The sequence below is a fragment of the Peromyscus leucopus genome, chromosome 23 (assembly GCF_004664715.2).
Source record: "Peromyscus leucopus breed LL Stock chromosome 23, UCI_PerLeu_2.1, whole genome shotgun sequence".
NCBI classification, from domain to species: domain Eukaryota; kingdom Metazoa; phylum Chordata; class Mammalia; order Rodentia; family Cricetidae; genus Peromyscus; species Peromyscus leucopus.
Window position 1 is genome coordinate 3,322,782 of NC_051082.1, and position 23,755 is coordinate 3,346,536.

Below are 23,755 nucleotides of genomic sequence, written 5' to 3' on the forward strand. Positions count from 1 at the left end.
CTGTGAGAGTCTGGCTCAATGTTTTGCAGGTACAGGCAGGACCCATGATCCTGTGTCATCTTTAAAAACCCTTTGGTGTAGCTATAACCCAATACAAGATTTAGTCGGGCTAGCCCAACGCCTGCTGGGGCCAAGCCTCTCTCCCGATTGGCGGAGGGTCCTGTATATTCCCTGAAAAGGCCGGAGATGCAGCCCTCACCCCTGCAGGTCTGACTGAGCTTGTGTGAGCTGCCCATTCCAGCCACGCCCACACGGTAACATCAATACTTAACTACGTGCCCAATGAATGGGAATACCATTCTCTTCAAGCAAACAGGGTGTCCGTGCCAGGTGGCAGCCATGTCCCCACACTGGAGGCAGTGAACCGTGGCATGTGTACGTGAACTCAAATCCCCGGATGGGCAGTGAGAGGGGCACCAGGCCCCACAGCTCCCCCATGCACCTGCGCAGTAACAGGTAAATTACCTTCCAAACCCTCAAAAGGCAATTGCGATTTAAAAAAATAAATAAATAAAATAAATAAACACCTTATTTTCCCCAGCACATACACACAAGGATGCACACCGGGAACTGTTAGAAAGATCCAGGACAGAATGCAAAGAATTTCAATGCCAGCTTTCTTTATGTGCTCAGCAGTTTATCTAGAAACTCTGTAACACAGTCCCCAGGAACGGGACAAGTCCGCAGAGACCTTCGAGGACTTCCTGTTTCAGTGTGGTGACCTGGGGACCCAGCGCTGACTCGGGGCAGCAGTGGGAGAAGTAACCTTTAGGGGAAGGGTTCTGCCGCCCAAGTCAGAATAACCCAGTGCACAGCACATTCATGGCTGAAGGATGTGGGGCATGCCAGGGTGCACAGGGGACCGCTGCACACCGTCACCCATCAGCGTGAGTTCATTATAAATTATACTGAAGGGAAAGGCAGCAACCCTGTTCTGCCTGGGGCACATCCTTGGCTATGCTACCCAGGCCAGGCAGAGGGAGCAGGACTCTGTCATAGACCTGCCCGTCCTGGAGACCCCAAGCTCGTGCACGGACTGCCTGGTGGGTTACCTACATCCTGGCTTGACTTGAAGTCCTGGGGCATCTCCTCCGGTCATGTTGACCAGAAGTAGCCATGATGGATGCCATGGCAGTTCCACAAGGGGACATTCCTACCTCTGCTCTCGGACTGGCATCCCTGGAGCAGAGCCATCGGAGGAAGGCAGTGCACATGGTGTTCGGTGTTACCTCATCACCCAGGGACAGCCAGGAGGTTATCCCTGATCTACAGAGACCCTAGGCTACTGAAGCCCCAAACTTTGGGTAGGCACTCAGATACATCAGTGCCTAGGACAGGCTACCCGCAGCCCCAGACACTGTGGTCCCACCCTGGGTACGCTTGAAGCCAGCTGGAGCGGTAAGGGTCATTTCACGTTCTGAGGCCATGGATACCAAGGTAAGTGGGTGCACGGAAAAAAACGCCTTCTGCCTCTTCAGTAATTTCGAGTGCGGACAGGCCAGCCCAGAAGATGTCCCATCTCCTGCAGGGCCATCTCGGTGTCGTGGGCATCCCCAGCCTGGAGCAGCCCTGTGCTCAGAAGCGCTGTGTCTTAGCCCCACAGGGCGGTTCCCATGGCTCCATTTCCACTCCCGGGCTGAAGAGCCGAGGCCCCTGCTGCAGGCCCCTGCTGCTCTGTGGTTCAGAGGCCGCTGCTATTTCTGTGGCACAGCGGTGGCTTGGAGAACTCCAGGATGGTGGTGCGAGGTTTGTTGAGGAACTTGGGAGCGCGGCGTAGCAGCCTCTGGGCCTCCGTGAAGGTGCAGGTCAGCTCCTTCAACCACTGTGCAAACTCGGGGTCACTCTGCACAGAGACACAGGCAGGAATTGGGACCTGTCTACACATCTGCCCACAGAATCTGCACATGACGAAGGTCGGTGGAGCCTGACAGAGGACACATCCTGCCTGCCTGCCTGCCCTGAAACCTTGTTTTGACCTTCAGGTCCCCTGGAACCTGGTGAGAAACTCCAGACAGAGGGAAAGGCAGTTCTGGGCTCCTCCAGTGGATCTCCTGAACCCTACCAAGCACCTTAATCTACTTGGGGGTTTTCTGTGGTCCTAAAACCACAGCCTATAGAAGAATAAACAGGGGGGGTGGGTTTCTGGTGCTGTAAAACATCCTCTTCACATGTCTAAGGTAGTTTTGAAGTTCCCGTGTCCACCTGTAATCTCAGCACTGGGGAGCTGAGTCAGGAGAGTCCCGAGTTCCCGGCCAGCCTGAACTACACATCAAGACCCTGCGTCCTGTGAAAACACACGTGTGCACACACCTTGGTATACCAAGGGAAAGTGTTCCATGATGAAACTTGAGCTACGGTACAACTCAGAGAAAAACAAGGACGGTCTCCCACCCCAACCTCTGGAAAAGTCCTTTTGGATTCTCAGAGGTAAGAGAAAACAGTTGTCTAGAAGCTCAGACTCCAGCCCCCATCGGCCCCCAGGCAGTCTCCAGACTAAACTATCACATGGCTGCACTCTATCCTCTGCTAACACCTGGCTGGACCTAACCCTCACACTTGCTAAGTGCGCGGGAGGCAAGGAGAAGCCTGGGGACCCGGTGAGAGCCCTGGTAGAATGTGCCCATCCCTGTCTGTTTTTATTCCAGAGAAAGTCAATAACACTCACCTCGCACTGCAGGATAAACTGCTTCCCTCCTTTTATTCTGAATAAAATGCATTTCCTGTCTTTAATCTGGGTCTCCTCCACAGACAGGATCTGATCCATGGTCAGTAAATTTTGCTAAAAACAAACGGAGAGGTTAACAAGGACGTTGTTACTTTGTGATCTCTTAGGGTAAAGAGTGCATTTTCAAAAGCAAGTGACTTTTTTTGTTTCTTTCTTGGCTGACGTTCTAGAAATAAGGAGAATGGCTACAGAAGGACACAAAAGGAAGCTCAGAGTCAACATGTTAGTCTGGGCAGCTGTGGACGTGCAGGACCACACCGCAGGAGCCTCTGCTGCCCCCTGATCAGCAGGAGAACAGTGGGTGACAGACAGCTAAGGGGCGGATGGGCTAAGACACTAGATCCATACCCAAAAGACCTAAATACAGGTGGCATTCTTACAGGGTTGGCAGATCTAGTGTGAAGGCTCGGCAGGAGGCCACAGCATGGTTATACGGGGTGGGGGAGGGTGTTTGTTTATATTTCGGATAAATTCCACAGGAATCTGGAGTGAAAAACATGAGAAACTCCCACGCTCCCTGTCCCTCTGTTGACTCTTAACGGATCTGTCTTGGGGACTGCCTAGCTTCACACAAAATGCTGAATGTCAAAAGAAAAACAATAATAAAAGATACATTGTTGCAACCGCAACAGTTTGCTCTGGCTTAACCCATCGAGAGGCTCAAGAGGAAGACGCTTCAATACCTGCCAGCCCAGAACGGCCGGGAACCCACAGAACACCTGTTTAGGGCGTCCAGTCTCAGAGGTTTTAATTTCAAAGAGCCTTGGTGGCACAGCACTGAAGTGACCACAGCCTACGGCCACCACTCATCATTGCTGCAGAGTTCACCGGCGGTTACCAAAAACCGTGACTCAAAGTCAAGTTAGAAGAGCGGAGCCTCCCGCCTGGAACCTCTGACTCTGGGAGGCTGCTGATCCTCATTCCCGCCTCCCGATACACGAACTATGTCCTGACCCCAAGCCGTGGCCACACTCCCAGTGATGACCCCTGTCCTGCCTCACTGCAGGCCACACACCGTCCACCCAGATGGGCTCTTCCCTGGGCCTCTCCCACGGAGGGTGTTTAAGGAAAGCAGCCGGCCTGCCTTGTCCCTCCGCTAACCTTAGCTGGAGAAAGGGTCTGAGCGATTGTGACCGTGAGACACACCTGCAGATTCCCAGCAGAGTGCAGGCGGCCGGGGTCGGTGTGCTAGCCACCCTAAGCGAATCCCACGGGTGACATTTCACCTGATCTGACTTGGGGAGAGGCCAAGAGAGCACAGACACGCCTCGGTCGAGAGCCCTCCCCACCCACAACGGGCTGGTTATCCTCGAGCTGCCCTGGATTCCTCTCTGTAACTCCAGGGTTGGACCTTGGAAGCTGCTAAACCTTTGAGTTTGTTTACAATGTCCGGCCTCGGTTAGTGTGCCGTCGTCACGGGAGCTGAGGCTTTCTGTACCTCCCACTTCACAGATGAGCAAACTGAGGCCCAGAGAGGCACCTTGGGCTGTCCTGAGTCCTGAGAGCGATGAGTTGGGATCCCCCCTCTCCTGCTCCGCTCTCCTCCCATCCCACCCTTTCTCCTCTCCAGCCTCCATGGATCCCCTGAGGCTGCCGGGACTTGGGCCTCCATCTTTCAAATGACACCTGCGTCTTATTCCAGGAAGGGACTTGACACGGACACTTAACAAGTCAGACCACAGCGACCCTTGTTTCTGTGACACAAGAGGCACAGGGTACGAGGCAGCGTGAGGGAGCCGCTGCACCCCAGAGCTGCACAGCCCCCGCCCCACCCCCCGGGACTCACCCGAGACTCGCCCTCTCCTCTCCACTCTAGTCTGTTGGGGAACAGGTAAAAGTAGCGCCTCTGCCATTGCGTGAGAAAGGGGTTCCCCAGCTTCAGCATGAACCCGTGCAAGATGCAGTCCTTCCCCAGGGCATAATCTGAGGGTGGAGACACAGCGTCACTCAGGTGCTGAGCCAACACAACTAAACAGCGTTATCCCGGTTTCTGAACCCAGGGGACTGGGACTTGGGAGCTCAGAGTGTTCCAGGCTGTGCTCAGTTCTTGCTTCTCGGTATTTGAACCTGCAGCACCTACTGGCAACTCTGACTGGGCAAAATTTTGTTCACAAACTACTAAATAAGAGACTGGTTAATCATGAATTCCCTCCCAAGTCCCCCTGCCACTGGAGGGAACCGTCCACTAATCCACTTCCACCCTGTGAACGAATCACTCTGAAGCCAGGCCTCTTCCCCTCCAAGGTGGCAGGTAGTCACGTCACGGCGGGCTCTTCCTCAGCTCACCGCCCACAAAGACAGCGAGTGAAAAGACTCAGACTCACACTGACAGAGTCTCTAAGGTGGTGATGTTCCACAACACTCATGAAAAGCTTTGGAGGCTGTGATAAAAATCACACCCACTCTCCATCAATCTACCCATGATGCCACGGGGGCTAGGCACGGGGCGGCGGAGGGAGGAGGGGGTGTCTGTGTTTGGTGGGTCCAGTGAGGAACAACAATAAAAAAGAAAAATCTGCCTGCCCTAGGGAATGTACAATCTGGAGAAGGTCAGACCAGCCTGGAAGGGGTGAGACCCACATGTCCCCTATGATGGAGAAAAAGCAAAGGACAGGGGAGAGGGGTGGGGGTGGGGCCCACAGAGCTGCCCTTCTGATTAGGCTTGCATTCCTGGGCAGAGTTAAAACACATTTGTTACTGCCTTTGTCCAGACACCGGTGTGTGCACGGTACATTTCTGTCACGGAGACATCTGGAAGGTCCCTGGGCCTGTTCCTGATTCTGTAATGCTCCATCTCCGAGGACTGAATTTTCAAGGCTGCCCCACCCCCAAAGTTCCAGGAACAGGGAAACCTCAGAACTCGGATGGCACTGCCCGCCTCTGTGTGCACGTCCATCTACCTGGTGACCAGAGGCTCCCAGGGATTCCACCCAGCCTTTCCAATCCACATGAAACCCAAGTCCGGCACGCTCTTTCCTATGCTGGGAAGCATTCGATGACACTGAGCACAGAGGCACACAGGCCTTTTACCTTCCTCCTGACCAAGCTGCTTATTTTTAGCCTTCTTCCTGGCCTCGATTTTATCCGTATCAGCATTGACGGCGTCGTAGATGGTCTCCACCACTTCCTGCTGCCAGCGTTCAGAGATCACCAGTGGGAAGTTCTTATAGAGGTCCTGGTCGCAGTCCAGCAGCTGGGTGTGTAAGGACAGAAGGGGCACACGCTCTAGTGCCTTCCCAGATGCACTACAGCCACATTCAGGAGGAGAGCCACGCAGCAGCGTCTCACGCTCATAGGGTCTTTATTGTCCTAAAACCCACAGCCACACCAGGGATCACCTCGGCCCCAGGCCAGGCAGCCTGGGCCTGGTCTTCAGTAACACTAGGGTATTTTTACCAAATGACAATGAGCATGTGTTGACTTTTTAAAATTTTGTTTGTGTGCATGAGTATGTGGTGTATGTGTTCCTGTGTGTGCACATGTGTGTGTAGGTGAGTGAGTGTGTGTGTGTGTGTGTGTGTGTGTGTGTGTGTGTGTGTAGACCAGAGGCTGGTATTAGTGTCTTTCTCTATTATATCATATTTATATATTTATATGTGGAAGGCAGTCTCTCTCTGAACCTGGTGCTTACTGATGGACGAGACCAGGCTTCCTCTTGTCTCTGGCTCCCCTTCACTTCCCGGTGCTGGGTTACGAGCATGCACCACCAGTGCCTAAGTTTTACCCACGAGCTAGGGCTCTGAACTCGGGTGCTCGTGTACAGCAAACACTGGACTGTGTGTCTCCCCAGCCCCACATACTGGGTTTTATTTAGGAACAGTAAGAGACTCTGACAGTCAAGTGAGTTTCAGCTGTGGGTGCCGTATTTATAGAAATGGGGACGAGGGTCTGCATAGTGTCCAAAACCTGATAAGGGAGAAAAGCCAGGCTAGCTGACCAACCTCCCAAAAACGATCTGCAAGAGTGGGAAGCTAGGTCTGGGGTGGGCGGGGAGGGGGCGCACACTTTTAATCCCAGCACTCGGGAGGCAGAGGCAGGCGGATCTCTGTGAGTTCAAGGCCAGCCTGGGCTACAGAGCGAGATCCAGGACAGGCACCAAAACTACACAGAGAAACCCTGTCTCGAGAAACAAACAAAAAGAATGAGAAGCTCGCTGCAGGCTTGCTCACTGGCTCAGCCGGCATCTCACACACTCCTGATTCCTATCCACCCCCGTGAACGGACTGATGTTTAAATGTGAGTGGCATGGGGTGCGGACACCCCCGCCTCTGACAGCTGCAGTAGCAGGGTGCACACTTCACAACAGCATTTTTCTTTCACTTGAATGTCTTTGCCCCACCCTCTAGGGCAGGCTGCCCCGGGAACCCAGGAGAGGTGGTGATTTTGCCACAGTTCAGACCCAGGTAGTGGGAGGTGCATCCCTCTTCTCCAGGAGCCGCTGGCTCTGCCCAGTTGCCCCTGCCCACCGCTGTCTCTACCTCACAGCTGCCTCCCCTCCCTGCCTCATCTTCCCCAGCCTCTGCCCTCACTCCCATTGAGTGTTCCTGTGACAGTGCCTGCCTGCCGGACTCCGCCACAGAACCTGCCCTGTTCTCTCCAGGCGGGGGTGGGGTGGGGGGGGGGGGGGGGGTCTGGCATGCAGAACCATGGCCTGCTGCTGCTGTGGGGGAAGCGTGTAGAATGAGAAGGTGAGCAACTGCATTCGCAGAGATAAACTCAAGCAGCAGAGAAAAGCCAGGGCTGGGACAAGCCACCAGAGTCAGGGCCAGATGACTGGGGCTGGCAGGCAGGCGGTGGCCTGCTGACTTAGCGTTTTAAAGACAGTAATTTTCCCCATGACTCACTCCCTCCCTGTGAGCATGTCTCATCTCCACTTGGAAAAAACAGAGTCACGCACCAAAGTCTGAGAAATGCAGAGGACGCTAAGACCGTGATCAATGCACCCTTGATGGATAAGTGCAAAGAGATCCGTGCGGTCTGCATGTTCCCTTCTGGCACAGGCAGACCCTAGACCAGGGGTTCTCAACCTTCCTAATGCTGGGACCCTTTCATACAGTTAGTTCCTCACGCTGTGGTGACCCCCCCCCAACCATAACATTATTTTCATTACTACTTCATAGCCGTCATTTTGCTACTGTTATAAATCGTAATGCAAATCTCTGATAAGCAGATGGTCTTAAGGGACCCCTTCGAAAGGGTCATTTGACTCCCAAAGGGGTTGTGATCCACAGGTTGAAAACCATAGCCCTAGACTTAGAAGCACGAAAACCATGGATTCTTCCGCTCTCAGTGGAACGTGTTTCAATCGGTTGTGACTCCTGCCTCAGATCCAAGTTGGAGTTCAACCCCCAAATGCCGCACACCATAACAATGTGAGCACCTTGCCACTCATCAAAGTGAAATGATCGGGGTGGGTGGGGGTGGGGGTGGGGAGCTGCTGCTGCTGCTGCTGCTGCTGCTGCATGTAGGTGCTTAATACTAAAACTATCACCAAGTATAATGGATTCTCCTCTCCTCGAGTCAGGAAGGGTGGGGTGGCCTGTCACCCCAGCATCGGGGAGGCTGAGGAGAACCGTGGGTTCCAGGCCTGCTGGGCTGCAGAGTGAGTACAGGGGCTGGGGGTGTAGCTCAGTGGTAGCGTGTTTCTCTAGCTTGTGCAAGGGCTCCAGTAGATCCCTACCCCCCTCCACACACAGTGAATCTTAGCAGAGACCCCACTCCTGGAAGGGTGCATACCTTAATGCCTTTGGTGTCCTCTTCATCAAATGAGCCGATATCAAAGGCGTCGGCAGCGTTGACCTCTCCCCGAGGAGGGATTAGCGGTGGCGGGTACTAGAAGATCCAACAAGTAGGTAGGGCCCAGTTATCAGCTGCCCTGTATGCCCCCAGCCCAAGATAACAGTCTATAAAAAGAACACAGCCCGGCCTTCAGAAAGTACGTGTCCAGAGAGCGCCGCCTACCCCGAGCCTCACACTGCAAACCCTGATCGGTGCTGGCTGCCCGGGTGACCTGAGCATGGCAGGGTGGGCAGGCAAGTCCCCCCTCCCTATGGAAACTGCTACCACCCTGCAGCTGGGCTTCACACAGAAATGCATTTTAAAAATTCAACCAGGATGTTTCCTGTCCCAAAGAGAACACAACCAAGCTTAAAATGAGGGGAAGGGGTAGGGTGCGGCTCCATGGGAAAGGATGGACTTAGTGGGAAAGAAGCCTGGTCCAGCTCTAGCACAAAACAAAACAAAATAAAAAAGTTTAAAAAAAAAATTAAAAATCAGGAAAGGGCAGTATGGGGCTAGGAAACATCTCCGTTCAAGTCAGATGCTCCTTGCGTATTGAAGTCCGACTCTACACACATCTCAATTAGTCGGGTAACTGCTGTACTGTGCCTTCTGTTCATTTGCTGAGATGCCATCTCCAAAATCTTTATACAGTCGCCCCTTGGCACCTGCAGCGGACCTTTCCAGGCCACCGCTTGGCTACAGGATCCACCGAGGAGCAGGTCCCTCATACAGAACAGACAGCAAGGGTTTGTACAGAACCTACCAACAGACATCCTCTGCAGACTTGAATCTCTAGGTGGCAGCGTAAATGCTCTGCAGACCTCGGGCACTATGAGTCCACGTGTGCTCGGGACACCAGTGGTTTGTGTTTGTTTTTTGTTTTTCCTGAATATTTTCCATCCGTGGTTGGCTGAACCACAGAGGTAAAGCTCAGGCACATCTGGCCCGTGTGAGGAAAATGAGGAAGAGGATCCTCCCCAACGGGAATCCCCTGCATGGCGACAAGTCCAGCCAGAACATACAGACATGGCAGGCTGGGGTGGGGACCCTGGAGGGGCAGCATCGGGAAGCCAGCAGCAGAGAGACAGACAGAGAGCTCAGGGGTCCCAGCGGGTTACCTTCCGTAAGTACACATGCTGCCAGTCAATGCCCTTGAAGAAGATGTGCTCCTTCACCTCTTGTGCCCTGAGGAAGAGGAGAGAGAGTCCTGCAGAGGTCAGATGGGAAGCGTGACAGGTGCTGTGCTAAACTGACTCCCAGTGAGAACCCACGGGACAGGGTCCAGCTCCTCAAGAAAGCGATCGCAGGCTGGAGGGTGGCTCCGGAAGGAAAGCGATTGCCATGTGAATATGAGAACCCGAGTTTGGATCCCTGGTTCCCATGTAAATGCCGGATTGGTATGGTAGCAAGAGGCAGAGAGACAGGGGACGCCCTGGGCATGCAGTTAGCTAGACTTGCCCAATCAGGAAGCTCTGGGGAGGGACCTGCCTCAGTATCCAAGGTCGAGAGCAATCAAGGAAGACACCCATCACTCTTGGGTCCACACACACTCTATTGCACACACACACACACACACACACACACACACACACGTGCATACACAGACACATGTGCACAAGCATGCACACACACACACACACACACACACACACACACACACACACTGCATGCACACACGTATAGAAAAAAAACAAGACGTTACTTTTGTAGAGCACAGAAAATGCTGTAACAGGGACTAGAGGCATCAACACTGGACCTGGGAAGATGTCTCCTTTGCCCAGACGGACGCTGCGGCTTAAGACAGCCTGGCAGTTCCCACAGACACACCCATGTGCAGCCACGCTGTGTGGCTGCACAGGACAACACCGTGCGAAGCTCTGACACCGCAAAGCCACCTCCGCCCAGCTGCGGCATCGGGCCGGTTTGAGGGCGCAGTGTGCACCCCTCAGCCCCTCTCTAAGGCCCTCCTTGGGAGCATAATAATGCAGCTAAAAGACGGACCCAGGAAAGCAGAGGGCTCGGGTCGGGTAAACAGCGACCCAGGAAATTCAGGTGCCACGGGGATGGAGAAAGGGAGAAACAGAGGCCACACCCGGTACTCTCCGGACTTGGTAAGAAAAAAGGAAAACCCGTGATATCTCCCCTCCCTCTCCCTCCCCCACCTCCTCTCACGAGCTCCGGTTTGAACAGTTTTCCCAGATGGCAACGCCATGTCGGGAGGCCGGAGTCTTTAGCCAGCACGGCCTGGCTCTAAGAAGGGATTCACTCTGAAGAAAACCCTCCGGGGGGGCCCCCCATCTCTGCCTCCTGCTCAGCGGAGATACGAGCCCCGCCCACGTCCTCACTGAGGGCTGGCACGCTAGCTTTGGCTTCCAGCGGTGACAGGCTGACCCCTCCGATGCCAGGAGCAGAAGCAGACAGCTCCTCCCCCGGGCATTTCTGTCTGGTTACCACAAGGGCAGCAGTGTGGGCAACCAATGCCCAGTGGGACTGACCCCGCCCCCGTGGGACTGACTCCGCCCCATGCAATTAATTCCGCCCCATGTGACCGACTCCGCCCCGTGGGACCGACTCCGCCCCATGGGACTGACTCCACCCCATGGGACTGACTCCGCCCCTGTGACTGACTCTGCCCCATGTGACCCCCGCCCCGTGGGACTGGCCCCTCCCTGTGTGACTGACTCCGCCCCTGTGACTCCGCCCCTGTGACCCTGCCCCGTGGGACTGACCCCGCCCCGTGGGACTGACCCCGCCCCGATGGACTGACTCCGCCCCGGTGCCCCGCCCCGGTGGCCCCCGCCCCCTGTGGCCCCGCCCTGTGGCCCCGCCCCGGTGGACGCAGAGGGCCCCCAGTGACTGGAGACCAGCCTCTTCTCTGGGGTGGAGACGATGCACAGGATGGCCTACCCGCCTCCGCCGCAGCCCAGCCGCCGGCTCACGTCCCGCTGCAGCAAACCCTCCAAGAGGGACCTCAGCTCCGGGGAGAAGGCGTCCGGAAGCTGCACATTCTGGGGAAGAGAAGAGGCGGATTTCAAAGGCCCATCCCAAGATGGTGGCCTCACCCGCAAGCAGAGGCCAAGGCTGCTCCCTGGGGCAGAGAAGATCGAAAACTGAATTCCTAACAGGTTGACATTAACCCTAGACCGGTGACTGACTGGTTTCGGAATCCTGCAGCCGGCTGGCAGGTCCGCAGAGCTAGCGGCCCTCACCTCTTCTACAGGGGATCATCGGTCCACGTCTGATTTTCGCAATTCCTCTTATTCTGTTCATTTGTGCAGACCTCGTCATTTGCCCTGGAGTCTACTTCCACTCATCTTTTTTTCCTTTCAAAATCTCCCCTGGGAATGGTTTTATCTTCATGTATTTATTTCAACTATGCACATTTCATGTTTATATATATACATATATGCATATATATAATATTTTATATATGCTATATATAATGTTTTGTGGTTTTGGCCTGTCTTTATGTTTTTTTCTATCCCTATCTATATATCAAGAACACGTGATTGTTCAAATGCATGTGAGCCACAGGGACCATGTGGAGGTCGGACGCCAGCCTTGTGTGACGGTCCTTGCCGACCGCCTGATGTCTTTGTTTTTCTTTTGGCTGTGCACACCAGGGCAGGGGAGCACGGCCTTCTGGGGACTTGCCTGTCCTCGCCAGTCATCTCACAGCAACACTGCTATGACAAATGCAGTAACTGCATCCGGCTTTCCTGTGGCTTCCGGGGCTCAGGACTCCGGCCCTCAGGTCTGTGGGCCAAGCTCTCTACCCACGGGTCCATCTCCCCAGCCCTGTGGCACCTCCTGCCCTTCCACAGCACACTTCCCAAGTAACAACAGACTGTGACAGGGAAACCCCATCCTTCATCATCTTACCACTGTCAGGGTCATGCGGTCTATCTCATGCTTGTCTTTGGTTTTGTGCTGTCGGAAAGGGCTGTGGCTGTGGACAGAAAACAACGTTCTGTTAAAGCGTGGCGTTGGCTAACTCAGTACAGGCGCTAACATCTGGGTCAGATTTAATACACAGATGTTCAAAGATCATCAACATTCCCCATTTCTGGCAACAAAGCCTAGCCACAGATCGGACGGGATCCTGAATGAACCAGACATATCTCACTTGATCCTCGATGCAGTGACAAGCGTCTCCAGTCAAAAGTCACCTGCAGGGCAACGGGCAGGTGTCAGGCACCACGCTCCCGAAGGGGTGAGCGCTGCTGCAACGCAACTTCTGCATCCAGCTCCTGAAACGGCCCGATGGCCTGTGCGGCAGCAACACATCCCCGTGGTGGTGACTGGGAATCAGCCTAGAAGCCAGGGTGCCCAGCCCGCCGCCGCCTTCTTGGCAAGGACTGCACCAGGAGGCCCCAGGAGGAGTCGGGAAAGCTGGGGTCCGTGTGACCTGGCCCTTCATGCAAACCTTCCATGTCCACATCCAGACAACAGACGGCGGCGGCGGCGGCGGCGGCGGCGGCGGCGGTGGAGGAGGAGGAGGAGGAGGAGGAGGACGGTAGGTACGAACGGGCGGCCAGTTGTAAAGAACCAGCCCCCGGCCATGCCTGGTGAGCCCTGAGAAGGACTCCTCTTGCTGTGACACTCATTTAGTTCATCTATTTCTCCTTCTTACTTTCCAAGCTATGATTCTCAAATAGAGTTACACCAGGCCACTTCCAGCCACATGTATAATGTTACCGTGTTCTCCTCTCCTCTCTCTCCCTGCTCCCCCTCCTCTCTCCCCCTGCTCCCCCTCTCTCCCCCTGCTCCCCCTCTCTCCCCCTACTCCCCTCCTCTCTCCCCCTGCTCCCTCTCCTCCCTCTCCCTGCTCCTCCTCCTCTCTCCCCCTGCTTTCCGCTCTTCTTCCCTCTGCTCCACAGTTTCCATACTCTCCTATAATCCACACACATGAATTTTATGTCTCTCTAAAGTCTGGGAACACAAGGGACAGGACACACGTGATGTTTGTCTTCCCGGGACCAATCAGTTTGCTTTATATGATTAGCTCCGGAGCAGCCATTTTACTACAAACAGCTTAACTTCATTTCCTTTATGGCTGCAAATAATTCTGCTCAGTCTTCATCCATGCCTCCCAGGCTGCTTCCGTAGCCTAGCTGCTGTGAGCTCTGCCGGGGTGAGCATGGGGCGGCAACTGTCTGTGATGTGTTCATGGAAAGTTTTACATAAACACCCAGGAGTGCTATACAGTATCACACACACACACACACACACACACACACACACACACACACACACACACACACGTGGGTGGAGGGGCTCTATGTAGCCCAGGCTAGCCCTGAACTCACACTCTAGCCCAGGCTGCCCTCAAACTCACTTCCTTCCTCTGTCTTAGTTTCCAGTGTGCTGGGATTTCACGTGTGAGCCACATTTTTTTTTTTTTTTTTTCGTCTTTGAAAAGTCTGCAGAAGCTAGCTTTCAAAGGAAACTTTATCATTAAGTGGCATTTGCACATGCAAATTAGAACTGGTGGCATATCGATGTAATTGTTTGATGAAGGGCTGGCTAGGACTGGGGTTTCCTTTCAGAGAGGCATGTCTTTAAGATGACCAAGCCTGTTCACAAGGCATGCAAGACAAAAGCTGAAACAAGACACTCTGGGAAACTTTCCGAGGCCAACTCTGCCGATGACAGAGACATGATCAAGGCAACGCTAAAGGATCCCACCTGTCCTGGGCTGCCCCTTCCTGCCGCAGAGAACTTTTTTTTAAGACTCCTTCCTTCTCCGTCCACACAAGAGAGGGCGCCCCAGCGTCGTGGTGAACCACCAACACAATCGCCATCTCCTAAAAAGCAACCAATCTGAACAAAAAATTCACACAAGGCAAACTGGCACTGACTAAGGATGGGCGATAGTCTTTAAATAGGTTTGATTGGAAATATTCTTTTCACCTTGTTTCCAAGGAGAAGGAGCGTGCAATTACTGCGCTCCAAGAGGGAACCGAAGCCAGGCAGGGGTGGTGTGCCAGCAAGGGAGCCGAAGAGCAGAGGATCCAGGGTTCACAGCCATCCTCAGCTACGCAGGCAAGCACAGACTACACGAGACACCGTCAAATAAATACACAAAGTGATAGAAACCCAAAGCACTGTGCTCTGAGCCACCGCGCTTCCGCTTGGACAGCCCTCTTTGTCCACATCCACAGAAGCATCAGCACGCTGAGGTCCGGGCGGGTGGATGCCAAGTCTCTGCCAGTCTCTCTGTTTTCCACCCTGCTGCTGGCTCCACCCTCCTGTGCTCCTTACAGTTTGCAGGGTTGGAGAGGACCTTGGACTTGAGTGTGTGCTCACGCGTGTGAGTGCAAAGCCAGCAGACTCCATTCCGCCCTTGACCTCTGACACAGTGGGAAGGTCATCCCCCAAAGTCCTGCTGAAACCTAACTGTGGTGTGTGGAGGAGGCGGGGCTTCTAAGGGTGAGGTCAGGAGGGCTCTAACCCAGGAAGGGATTAAGGCTGTTATTTGGGAGGGGAGGGTCAGAAAGGTGAGTCCGGCTTCCCGAGTCCTACCTGTTCCCTCTCCTGCTCTGCTAGTCCCCTGGCCATGTCCTCTAACGACACTGTAGGAAGTCCCTCAAGCTGCTGACTGAACGCCTGGCTTCCAGGACCATGAGCTCAAATAAGTTCTGCCCGTTATCGACCACCCAGTTGGCGAGATTCTGTTTGAGCTGTACAAAATAGTCAGAGAGATAGCCAGGCAGCGGTGGCACACGCCTTTAATCTCAGCACTCAAGAGGCAGAGCCAGGCGGATCTTGTAAGTTCGAGGCCAGCCTGGACGACAGAGCGAGATCCAGGACAGGCTCCAAAACTACACAGAGAAACCCTGTCTCCAAAAACAAAAACAAACAAAAAATAGAGAGAATGGGAGAGAGACCCAAGTCCTCCCCACACCACCCCTGCATCCGTTCCTAGGGCCTTAGGTCCCTTTCACAAGCTCAGTGAGTGCATAGCTGACTCAGCAAGGCATCATGGGAAATAATTTGCCAGCTCTGGGCCATCTCGTCGGGAACGCTTGAGCGTTCAGCTCCACACACGTGCTGCCAAATGGAGCCTTGATTACTCTTTGTGAACCAAGTCTGGGATCTGGCTTTCTATTTTGGAAAATGTTTAAAAAAAAAAAAAAAACAAAAAACCCTCAGATAGTAACATCTCCATTTTGAGCAGGACAAGCCCATGTGACGGCAGCTGTCCCCGCTGCAGGCTCCGTAAATAGGTGCCCAGGTCCCGGCTTGTCATCAGCACAGAGCGCAGAGATACGATCGCCAGCACTGGGTGGCTTTTGACTACAGCGAGTCCACATCCTGGGTGAGAACACACGGTGGGCACTCTTCATTAGAGAGTGCCAGGCCGAGCACAGCCCCCTACACCTGCTAGGAAACTGAGGAAGCCCACACTCTCCTACGTTAGACGCTTCAAATCCACAGGGCTGACATGGAGCCCAAACCACGGCCACACGTGATTAAACACTCTCACAGCTTAATTTTAGAAGGCAGGAAAGATTGTGTGTCACGTCAGATATGCCTTTGGAGTCTGAGCCAGTAACGGCGAAATATCTATAAAAGGCCCCTTTTCCCTCTGTGGAACAAACCCCAGGGGCGCTTAACCCTGCCCCCAGGCCCCTGGCCAGGCGCTATCCAGATGGGAGACGCATGTGGGGGAGGGGCCATCCCCAGAGGGAGAGTTCTTGATTCCCATAATTGTTCGCTTGGGGGGCCGGGGACTCTCCTATGCACTGAGATACCTGAGCCGTGCCCATGCACCCCAAGCTATGACAACCAAAACTGTCCCCGGGGAGCGCTGAGTGCCTCTGGAAATTGAAGTTGCTGGCTGTGCGGCTGCAGCTGCCCTAGAATGGGATGGGGGCACGAATGGGCTGCCCCCCAGGAACGCAGCATGCCTCCAGGCCCAAGCTCTGCCCACACAGTGTCCTGCTTCACCCCCCCTTCACGTCTCGGGGCCAAAGAAGAGCAGCTTCCGGGGCCTCTGGACCACATGTGACATGTTCACAAGACACAAAGCAATCCCGAGTCTCCCCGGGTGCAGCTTCCTGAGTGGCACTTACTACTGTCTACAGCTTGGGAAGGAAGGTCCCCTACCTAGTTTCTCCTCGTTTACAAAAAAAACAAAAACCCTATTTTTATGTTATGCGTATGGGTGTTTGCCTGCATGTTTCTGTTCACCATGTGCCCGTGGTGCCCGCGGAGGCCAGAGGAGGAGCCGGAGGCCCTGGAACTGGAGTCACAGATGCCTGTGAGCTGCTGTGTGGGTGCTGGGAATCAAATCCGGGTCTTCTGAAGAGCAGAGAGTGCCCTTCACCCCTGAGGCATCTCTCCCGTCTCAGTTCCTCCTTCTGAAGACCCGGCTTGGGGCCTCGCTCATGAAAGGTCCTTGTGACCCTTGGTTCCACCTGAAGCACTACTGACTACACCCTCCCAAGAGGGAAACCCTGCCCTTCCACGTCCAGGTGCGCGCACGGGATGTCCCTGCACTGTCTCCGCTGTGTCCCCGCATCCTCTCCAGCTGCAGCTCAGGCACGTCGCCGTCCCTCTGACACCGTGCGCCGCTTCTAAAACCATCTTACCGCAGGTTACGTGGCCCTGTCATCCCTTTGTTTAAAAACCCTCAGCCCCTGACCCCAGGAAAGAAGGCCACGCTCCACAGCACACACGGAGGAGGCCCTCCCGGGTCTCCACGGCTTCCTCTAACACACCGCATCTGAGACACTAATTACCACTCACGGGGGCCCCCATGGTGAGCTGCACCTGTCCCCACATCTTCTCCATCCTGAGGGCTCCATCTCCCACACACAGTCACCCCAACCCAGCCAAGCCAGAAGTGGGTCTTCCATGTCTCTGCTTCAGCTCCCGGTCCTCTGGGGGAGCCCCCTCTTCTGCCTTCCTCCTCCTCCTCCTCTCCCTCCTCCTCCTCTCAGGCCAAGGCCCTCATGTGCTTTAAGTACTCAATAAATGTTTATCGAGCTCAAATCACCGGAGTCGGAACTCATTTCCTGTTCTTTGCTTCGCTGGTGCTGTGCTGCTCCCCGGAAGGACTTCTGAGTAAGCACGGGAGAGAGACCTGGACCTCGGTGGGGAGGACGCATCCAGGTCCATCTGCGGCACAGGCCAAGACGCCTTCTCTAGCACACACACGCAGATGCATGCATGTGGGGAGGGAGGCCTGCAGATCGGAGGGCGGCTTGCAGGAGCTGGTTCTCTCCTTCCTCCGTGTTGGGCTCAGGGATTGAACTCAGGTCCTCAGGCTTGGTCACAGGTGTCTTTACCGGCTGAGCCCCCTCACCAGGCCAATCTCTTCCCTCCCTGAAGCAGCCCTTCCACGAGACCCCTCCCCCCCTTTTTAAGGGCTGCGGTCAGGCATTTTGGCCACCTGGGCTGTGCCCACTCTCTGGCTTCCATCTCTCTCTCCCCTCTCTCTCCACAGTGATCCCTGGGACCCTCCTCAGGGGCCTTCAGGTCTGTGACAAAAACCCTCTTGCCACAGGAGATGAAGGACTTCGCCAAGGACTTTCTATTTTTCCCACTCAGAAGACTCAGAGGGTGAGCTGCAGCTGCGTGAAGCTAAACTCATTCTGTGAGGGCCAAGGCACAGCTGCAGAGGACCAAAGTGATAATTAGACAAGCTCTTCCTGATTCTTCAAACACACAGTCACGTGACTGCAGACCCTCTCCAGACATCGAGCAGGGACCGTTTTTGTTTTTGTTTTGTTTTTTTTATCAGCAGCTAGGGATGGCAAGGAAGAGGCAAATCGTGCCTTCCCAGGCTTGCGCCGTTTCCCTGGGGGTACTTTATTGACCACTCTTTTATTGGACAGTTTGGCTGTTGCCTCCAGGGACCGGAGGGACTCCTGGGTGTCCCCCTGGACCTGTGATGACTGCTGTGGGGGACAGAAGGCAGTCTCCCTGGGAAATGGCTTCTTCTGGCTCGCCCTGCATAAACTCTATAATCAGGTCAACTAGTCTGCCAACGGGAATGAAGGGCGCCTGGGCTCCCCCAACATGGTACTGGTAATGCGATTACTGAATAACAGACCCGACTTTCTTAGCGGTAATATCATTTTAGATTCCCCGGGGAATACAATGGGCCCAGCAGAATTGGATTACAGAAGCATCAAGGATGTAGTGCGTTGCACTTGGAGCCACGTGTCGGGGCACCGTGGAGTTCAGCGGCTCTTCAAATGCACTAAACAGAATGTATGAGTTTTCCCAGGGGTGCGGTGAACCCTCCGCAGGCTGTGGGCACAGGCGGCTGGGCAACTGGTAAGAGGGAAATCTAGGGACAGGAAGCGGGACAGGGATCTGTCTTAGAGCTTTGCAGAGAGAATGAAGGACACAGCTGGATTCCCCTAGAGTCAAGCTCCCGGCTAAAACCAGCGGAAACATCTAGAAAGTCGCGGAAGGTGTCATCCGTCAACAACCCAGTACGAGAACACATCTTGGGGCATACTCTCTTGGTGCCCAACTCAGCATCCCTGTAGCTTAGCATACAGTCAAGCAGAAAGGTCACCCTCAGAGACCCAGCTTTAGCAGGCTCACAGAGAAAGGTCAACTTGTCAGGTGGGGTTACTTTGCCCCCCCCACACACACCCCAGAATTCTCCAGATAGTGGATGCTCAGGAATCATGAGAAGGCATTTGGAAAGGGGGCGGGCACCACCTTCTCCAATCATCCACGTTTTAATACTTTTTCCTAGTCCCAGAACATGGCCTACTGTGGAAATACTCCAAAGCCCTCTTGGCTTGCTATATTTAGTCTTATTTTAACTTAGTCCTAGGTTAAGGTTCATGGGACCTGTGATGTGGGACAGAACCACAGGAAATACAGAACCACAAGGCTTTCATCTCTGAGCCCTCGGGACAGATGCTGGCCTGCAGGTGGAGCCACAGTGGCGGTCACCTGCAGCAGTGTGGCTTAAAGGCCACTGTGTGATTTAACATGACATCAAGGTGGTAACGCAAAAGTATTCTTCCCACCCCCGTGCTGAGGATGGAACCCAGGGCCTCCTGTACAGGAGGCGAGTCCCCCGCCGCTGGACGAACCTCAGCCCAGGAAGCCCCATGTGACCCAGGGACTCCCAGGACAGGACATCTGAGTTCCACTCACCCCCGCAGGAGCTTGAAGAGCATACAGCCCAGGGAGAACCAGTCAGCGCTGCTGTCGTAAGATGTTCCCTTCTGCAACACCTCGGGAGCCATGTACCCATGGGTGCCCCTGGGGAGGGAAGGGAGATGGTCACGGGAGTGTGCACGTTCTGGAATAAGGGGGAGGCCCCACAGAGAGTGGGCAGTGGCTGAGCACGGAGGAGAGAGCATGCACCAGGGCCTGAGCGCACGCCTTGTGCTGAGCGCCCCACAGAAGACAAATCATGAATTCACATCATTGAGTTCACACAGGAAGGGAAGAAGGGTGAGAGCATGGCGGAAGGGTCTGTCACCCCACTGGCCTCCAGGGTTGATTCAGCTGGTCTGGCTGGCTAGGTGGGTGTCTGTGAAGGCACAAGGGTACATACACTGTGCCCCAAGATGAGCCTGAGGGACCGAGGGTGGGGATTTTTTTACGACACCATCAAAAAGCGGCTTGGGAAAGCCTTCATCTGCAGCCTTTCTGTATCTCACTGGCTTCTGTCAACGAGAGGATGAAGAGGGGCTGGAGGAAAAGCAGCCATGGCCACGGCTCAGCCCCACGAGGCCCAAGAGTTGAATTGAACCAACACAGGGCAGGAGGTGGGATTCAAATCATGCCTTCCTTAGGGTAAGGGCTGCTGACCTGCTGACATACACTGAGGATCCACTCAGAAACCCCTGGTCACTAAGGATCATGGGTGATCACTGGCGCCCACGGAGGAGCTTGAAGGAGCCACATGATACGTGATATGGGTGGTGGTGGATAGGGGCAGGCCTGGCTTTCGCAAGGTGCCAGCATAAGATCAAGAGAGCCATGCCAGGAACAGAGGAGACCTCTGCCAGGGCTGCCAAAATACTTCCTCTAGGAAGACTGAACTCCAGGGAGAGAAGATCTACACTGCAGGCTAATGCAACACCAGGGACTGTTAAGGCAGGAACTAAGGACCCACCAGATGCACTGTGTGGACCAGAGCCGGAGCGGTGCTTACCGGTCACTCAAGGCCTGGAGAGAATGTTTCACTTTATTTAAATGGCACTGCTGGCCCAATGGCTGGGATGGCACCGGCTGAGGACTCCAGCCTTACGTTATCTTTCTCTTGTCGGGGTGAGAAAACGCCTGACGTAACAGCCTACCCGGAAGACTTATTCCATTTGTGTCATAGTTTGGAAAGTTTCAGTCCGTAGTCCTTGGCCCCATGGGTGGGAGCCTATGGTGAGGTAGAGCATGAAGGCAGGAACAGGTGGCAGAGACCACTCAGCTCACAGCTGGCAGGAAGCAGGAAGCAGGAAGCGCCACATTCCTGTGTTCTCTCTCTATCCTGCCCAGGTCCCTAGCATATGGATTGTGGCTACCATATTCAGAGTGACTCAGCTCCCCTAATTAACCCTCTGGAAACACCCTCGCAGACACACCTGCTGGGCTTTCCCAATATCAATACAGTTGTGGTGATGCTCAAATGTAACCATCACAAGGATGGCTGGTTTCTATCCTAACTTACCCCTAAGAATGCTTGTGGTGATAGATTGTGTACCCTAATAAAGCTTACCAGAGGATCAGAGGACAGAGCCAGCCACTAGATTAGACACAGAGGTCAGGCAGTGGTAGCACACACCCTTAATCCTATCACTCGGAGGCAGAGATCCAAGGCAGAGATCCGGGTCCCGATCTCTGAGAGTTCAAGGCCACACTGGGCTACATGAGAAACAGAGGCAGGCAGTGGTGGCACACACCTTTAATCCCAGCACTTGAGATCTCATGCCTTTGCTGGGAAGCACACAGGCCTTTAATCCCAGGAAGTTAATATGGCAGGGCAGAGAAAGGTATAGAAGGCCTGAGGAAACAGGAACTCACTCTCTTGAGGCTGAGGATTTTGTAGAGGTAAGAACTAGTGGCTGGCTGTTCTGCTTCTCCGATCTTTCAGCTTTCAGCCCGACATCTGGCTCTGAGTCTTTTTTATTAAAAGACCTTCTAAGATCCGGACAACAAATGCTGGGCATTGTGTGGACAGCAGCTTCTGACTGGCTGGGGGAGAGGGCCTTGTCTGGAAGCCCTTTGAGGTGACCGCTGGGTGCTCTCCACGACTGAACCACAGTCTGGGAGTGGAGGGACATCCTCCGGGAGAAATGAAACAAGCTGATGTAGACGACTCTGCAGGTGTTCTCTGGAGTGCACAGGAGCCGCCCAGGACCACCACTGCATACACTCTGCGCGTGTATCTGCGTAAGGTGGTGCCAGCATTTAAACCAGGAGCCCGCCCGACATCTCAGCCCAATCTCTTAGCCAGTGCTGTTTGAGATGGCCAGTGTCAACTGTCCACGTGGATCTGGAACACCTGGGAGGGATGGCTCACTCCTGGGCACACCTATGACTGAATTGATTAGGTTCATTGGGGGTGGGAAAACCCACGCTAAAAGTGGGCAGCACCATTCCCTACGCTTGGGTCCCGGGCTGCACAAAAAAAAACGATAAAGTGAGCTGAGGATGGGCTGTTCCTCTGACTGGATGTGATGTGCTCAGCTGCCTCAGGTCCCACAGCTAGGACGTCCCTGCCATGATGCTTTATAACCTGGGGTTACGAACCAAATAAGCCCTTCCTTACCTTGCTATTGTCAGGGTATTTTTTATCACAGCAATAGAAAAGGAAGCTAAGACACCATTCAAACTACAGTTCTTCCCAAGACAGGCAGAACAGTCCTCCATGTGGAGCTGATGCGGCTCTCAGGACCAAGACGGCCAGGCTGATGGGATAAACCATGCCAGCCCACAGAGCTAAGGTTCTGGGAGGATGAATTCTTACGAACGCTCCTATACTTGTTTAGTTACGACTCCGGTAAACTGAAGATGTGAGCACACCAGAGTGGGGTGGCATTAAAAATTCAAAAGCATCTCTTGAAAATGGCCGAGGAGCGGCCTGGGAGAAGTGTGGGTAGTCCGTACGCCAGCAGAACGTGGATGCTTCAGGGTCCCGGTCCGCCCTCCGAGCCAAGAGCAATCTACTTATAGAAACCGTGCAGTGTGCGACCCACATTTCAGCGCGGGACCGGCGCTTTCAAAGGCAGTTTTGGTTGAATGTAGGCCCTCATAGAGCACTGCAAATCCACCCCTGTGGTTCTGGTTACACAAAAGAAGAGCCTATCGTTCATTTTCTACTCAGGCACATGGGACGAGACTCGGGGTACTTATCTCCAGGACCACTCAGCAGAGAGGACACTTGCTCAGAGGGACAGTAAAATGCAACTGTAAAAGATTCGGTGCTAAGAGTGAGAAATTTTAGTATTTAGTGTCCGTGTGTGCGTGTGTATAGGGCCCATACTCAGGCCACGGCTCGAGTGTGGAGGTCACAGGACAACTTAAGGGAGTCAGTTCTCTCCTCCCATCATGGGGTTTCTGGGGATTGAACTCAGGGGTCACGCTATGCGGCAACAGCTTTATCTGCTGAGCCATTTACGGGCCCAGAAGGAGACAGTCTAGAAGGCAAAGTGGGGTTTGGGGGTGTGGCTCACTGGGACACTCTTCTCGCTGCTTCTCCGGAGCTGGGGCAAGGCTTTTACCTAGAGGTGGCCTTGGGCCAGGTCACCTGCACTTAGCGCTGGCACCACTAAATGCAGCCCTGAGTCCTCAGAGGCAGCTAAGGGCCTCAGGCTCAAGAGTCACTTCTCAGTGGCAACCAGCTCACCTCCCGAGTCTAAGGGCGTGACCCCTATTAGACGCTGGGACTGTAAGGAAGTAGATGGATGGTTCCCAGCGATTCCTGATTTCTGGAAGTCCAGGAGATGGAGATGAGAAGTCCGCCCTGAACCCGCCCTGGGGCATTCTGGGCAGCCGTCCCAGGCCTCTCTAGGGCATGGGCTCTGTAACATACTCTGGCAATGGGGGGTAAAAGAATTTATTAGCTCTACTTTACAGAGGAGGCTAAGGAGGTGAGCCGACTGGCCCAGAGTTTCACGGGCAGCGTGACCTCAGCTTCCTATGCACCAGCTGATTCCCAAGCAGGGTCAGGCCCCCAGCAGCCACGCCTTTCCCTGCAAACAGTGACAGGGAGCACTCCCGTCACATGGGGAGCACTCCCGTCACGTGGGGAGCACTCCCGTCACG

The 23,755-nt window shown here is 54.3% G+C and overlaps 1 protein-coding gene across 1 annotated transcript in view; it reads right to left on the minus strand.

Annotated features, from left to right (window-relative positions):
* Positions 1–603: 603 nt before the first annotated feature.
* The window catches only part of Grk3 (G protein-coupled receptor kinase 3), a 96,893-nt gene continuing 73,741 nt past the window's right edge, over positions 604–23,755 (minus strand). Inside the window, exons 13-21 of the mRNA XM_028858804.2 lie at positions 19,640–19,747; positions 12,389–12,455; positions 11,414–11,514; positions 9,625–9,691; positions 8,462–8,557; positions 5,756–5,918; positions 4,512–4,648; positions 2,666–2,779; positions 604–1,843 (exon numbers count right to left, since the gene is read on the minus strand). Coding sequence (XP_028714637.1) covers positions 1,682–1,843; positions 2,666–2,779; positions 4,512–4,648; positions 5,756–5,918; positions 8,462–8,557; positions 9,625–9,691; positions 11,414–11,514; positions 12,389–12,455; positions 19,640–19,747 — 1,015 coding nt within the window. The 3' untranslated portion in view covers positions 604–1,681. The remainder of the gene's footprint in view (positions 1,844–2,665; positions 2,780–4,511; positions 4,649–5,755; positions 5,919–8,461; positions 8,558–9,624; positions 9,692–11,413; positions 11,515–12,388; positions 12,456–19,639; positions 19,748–23,755) is intronic.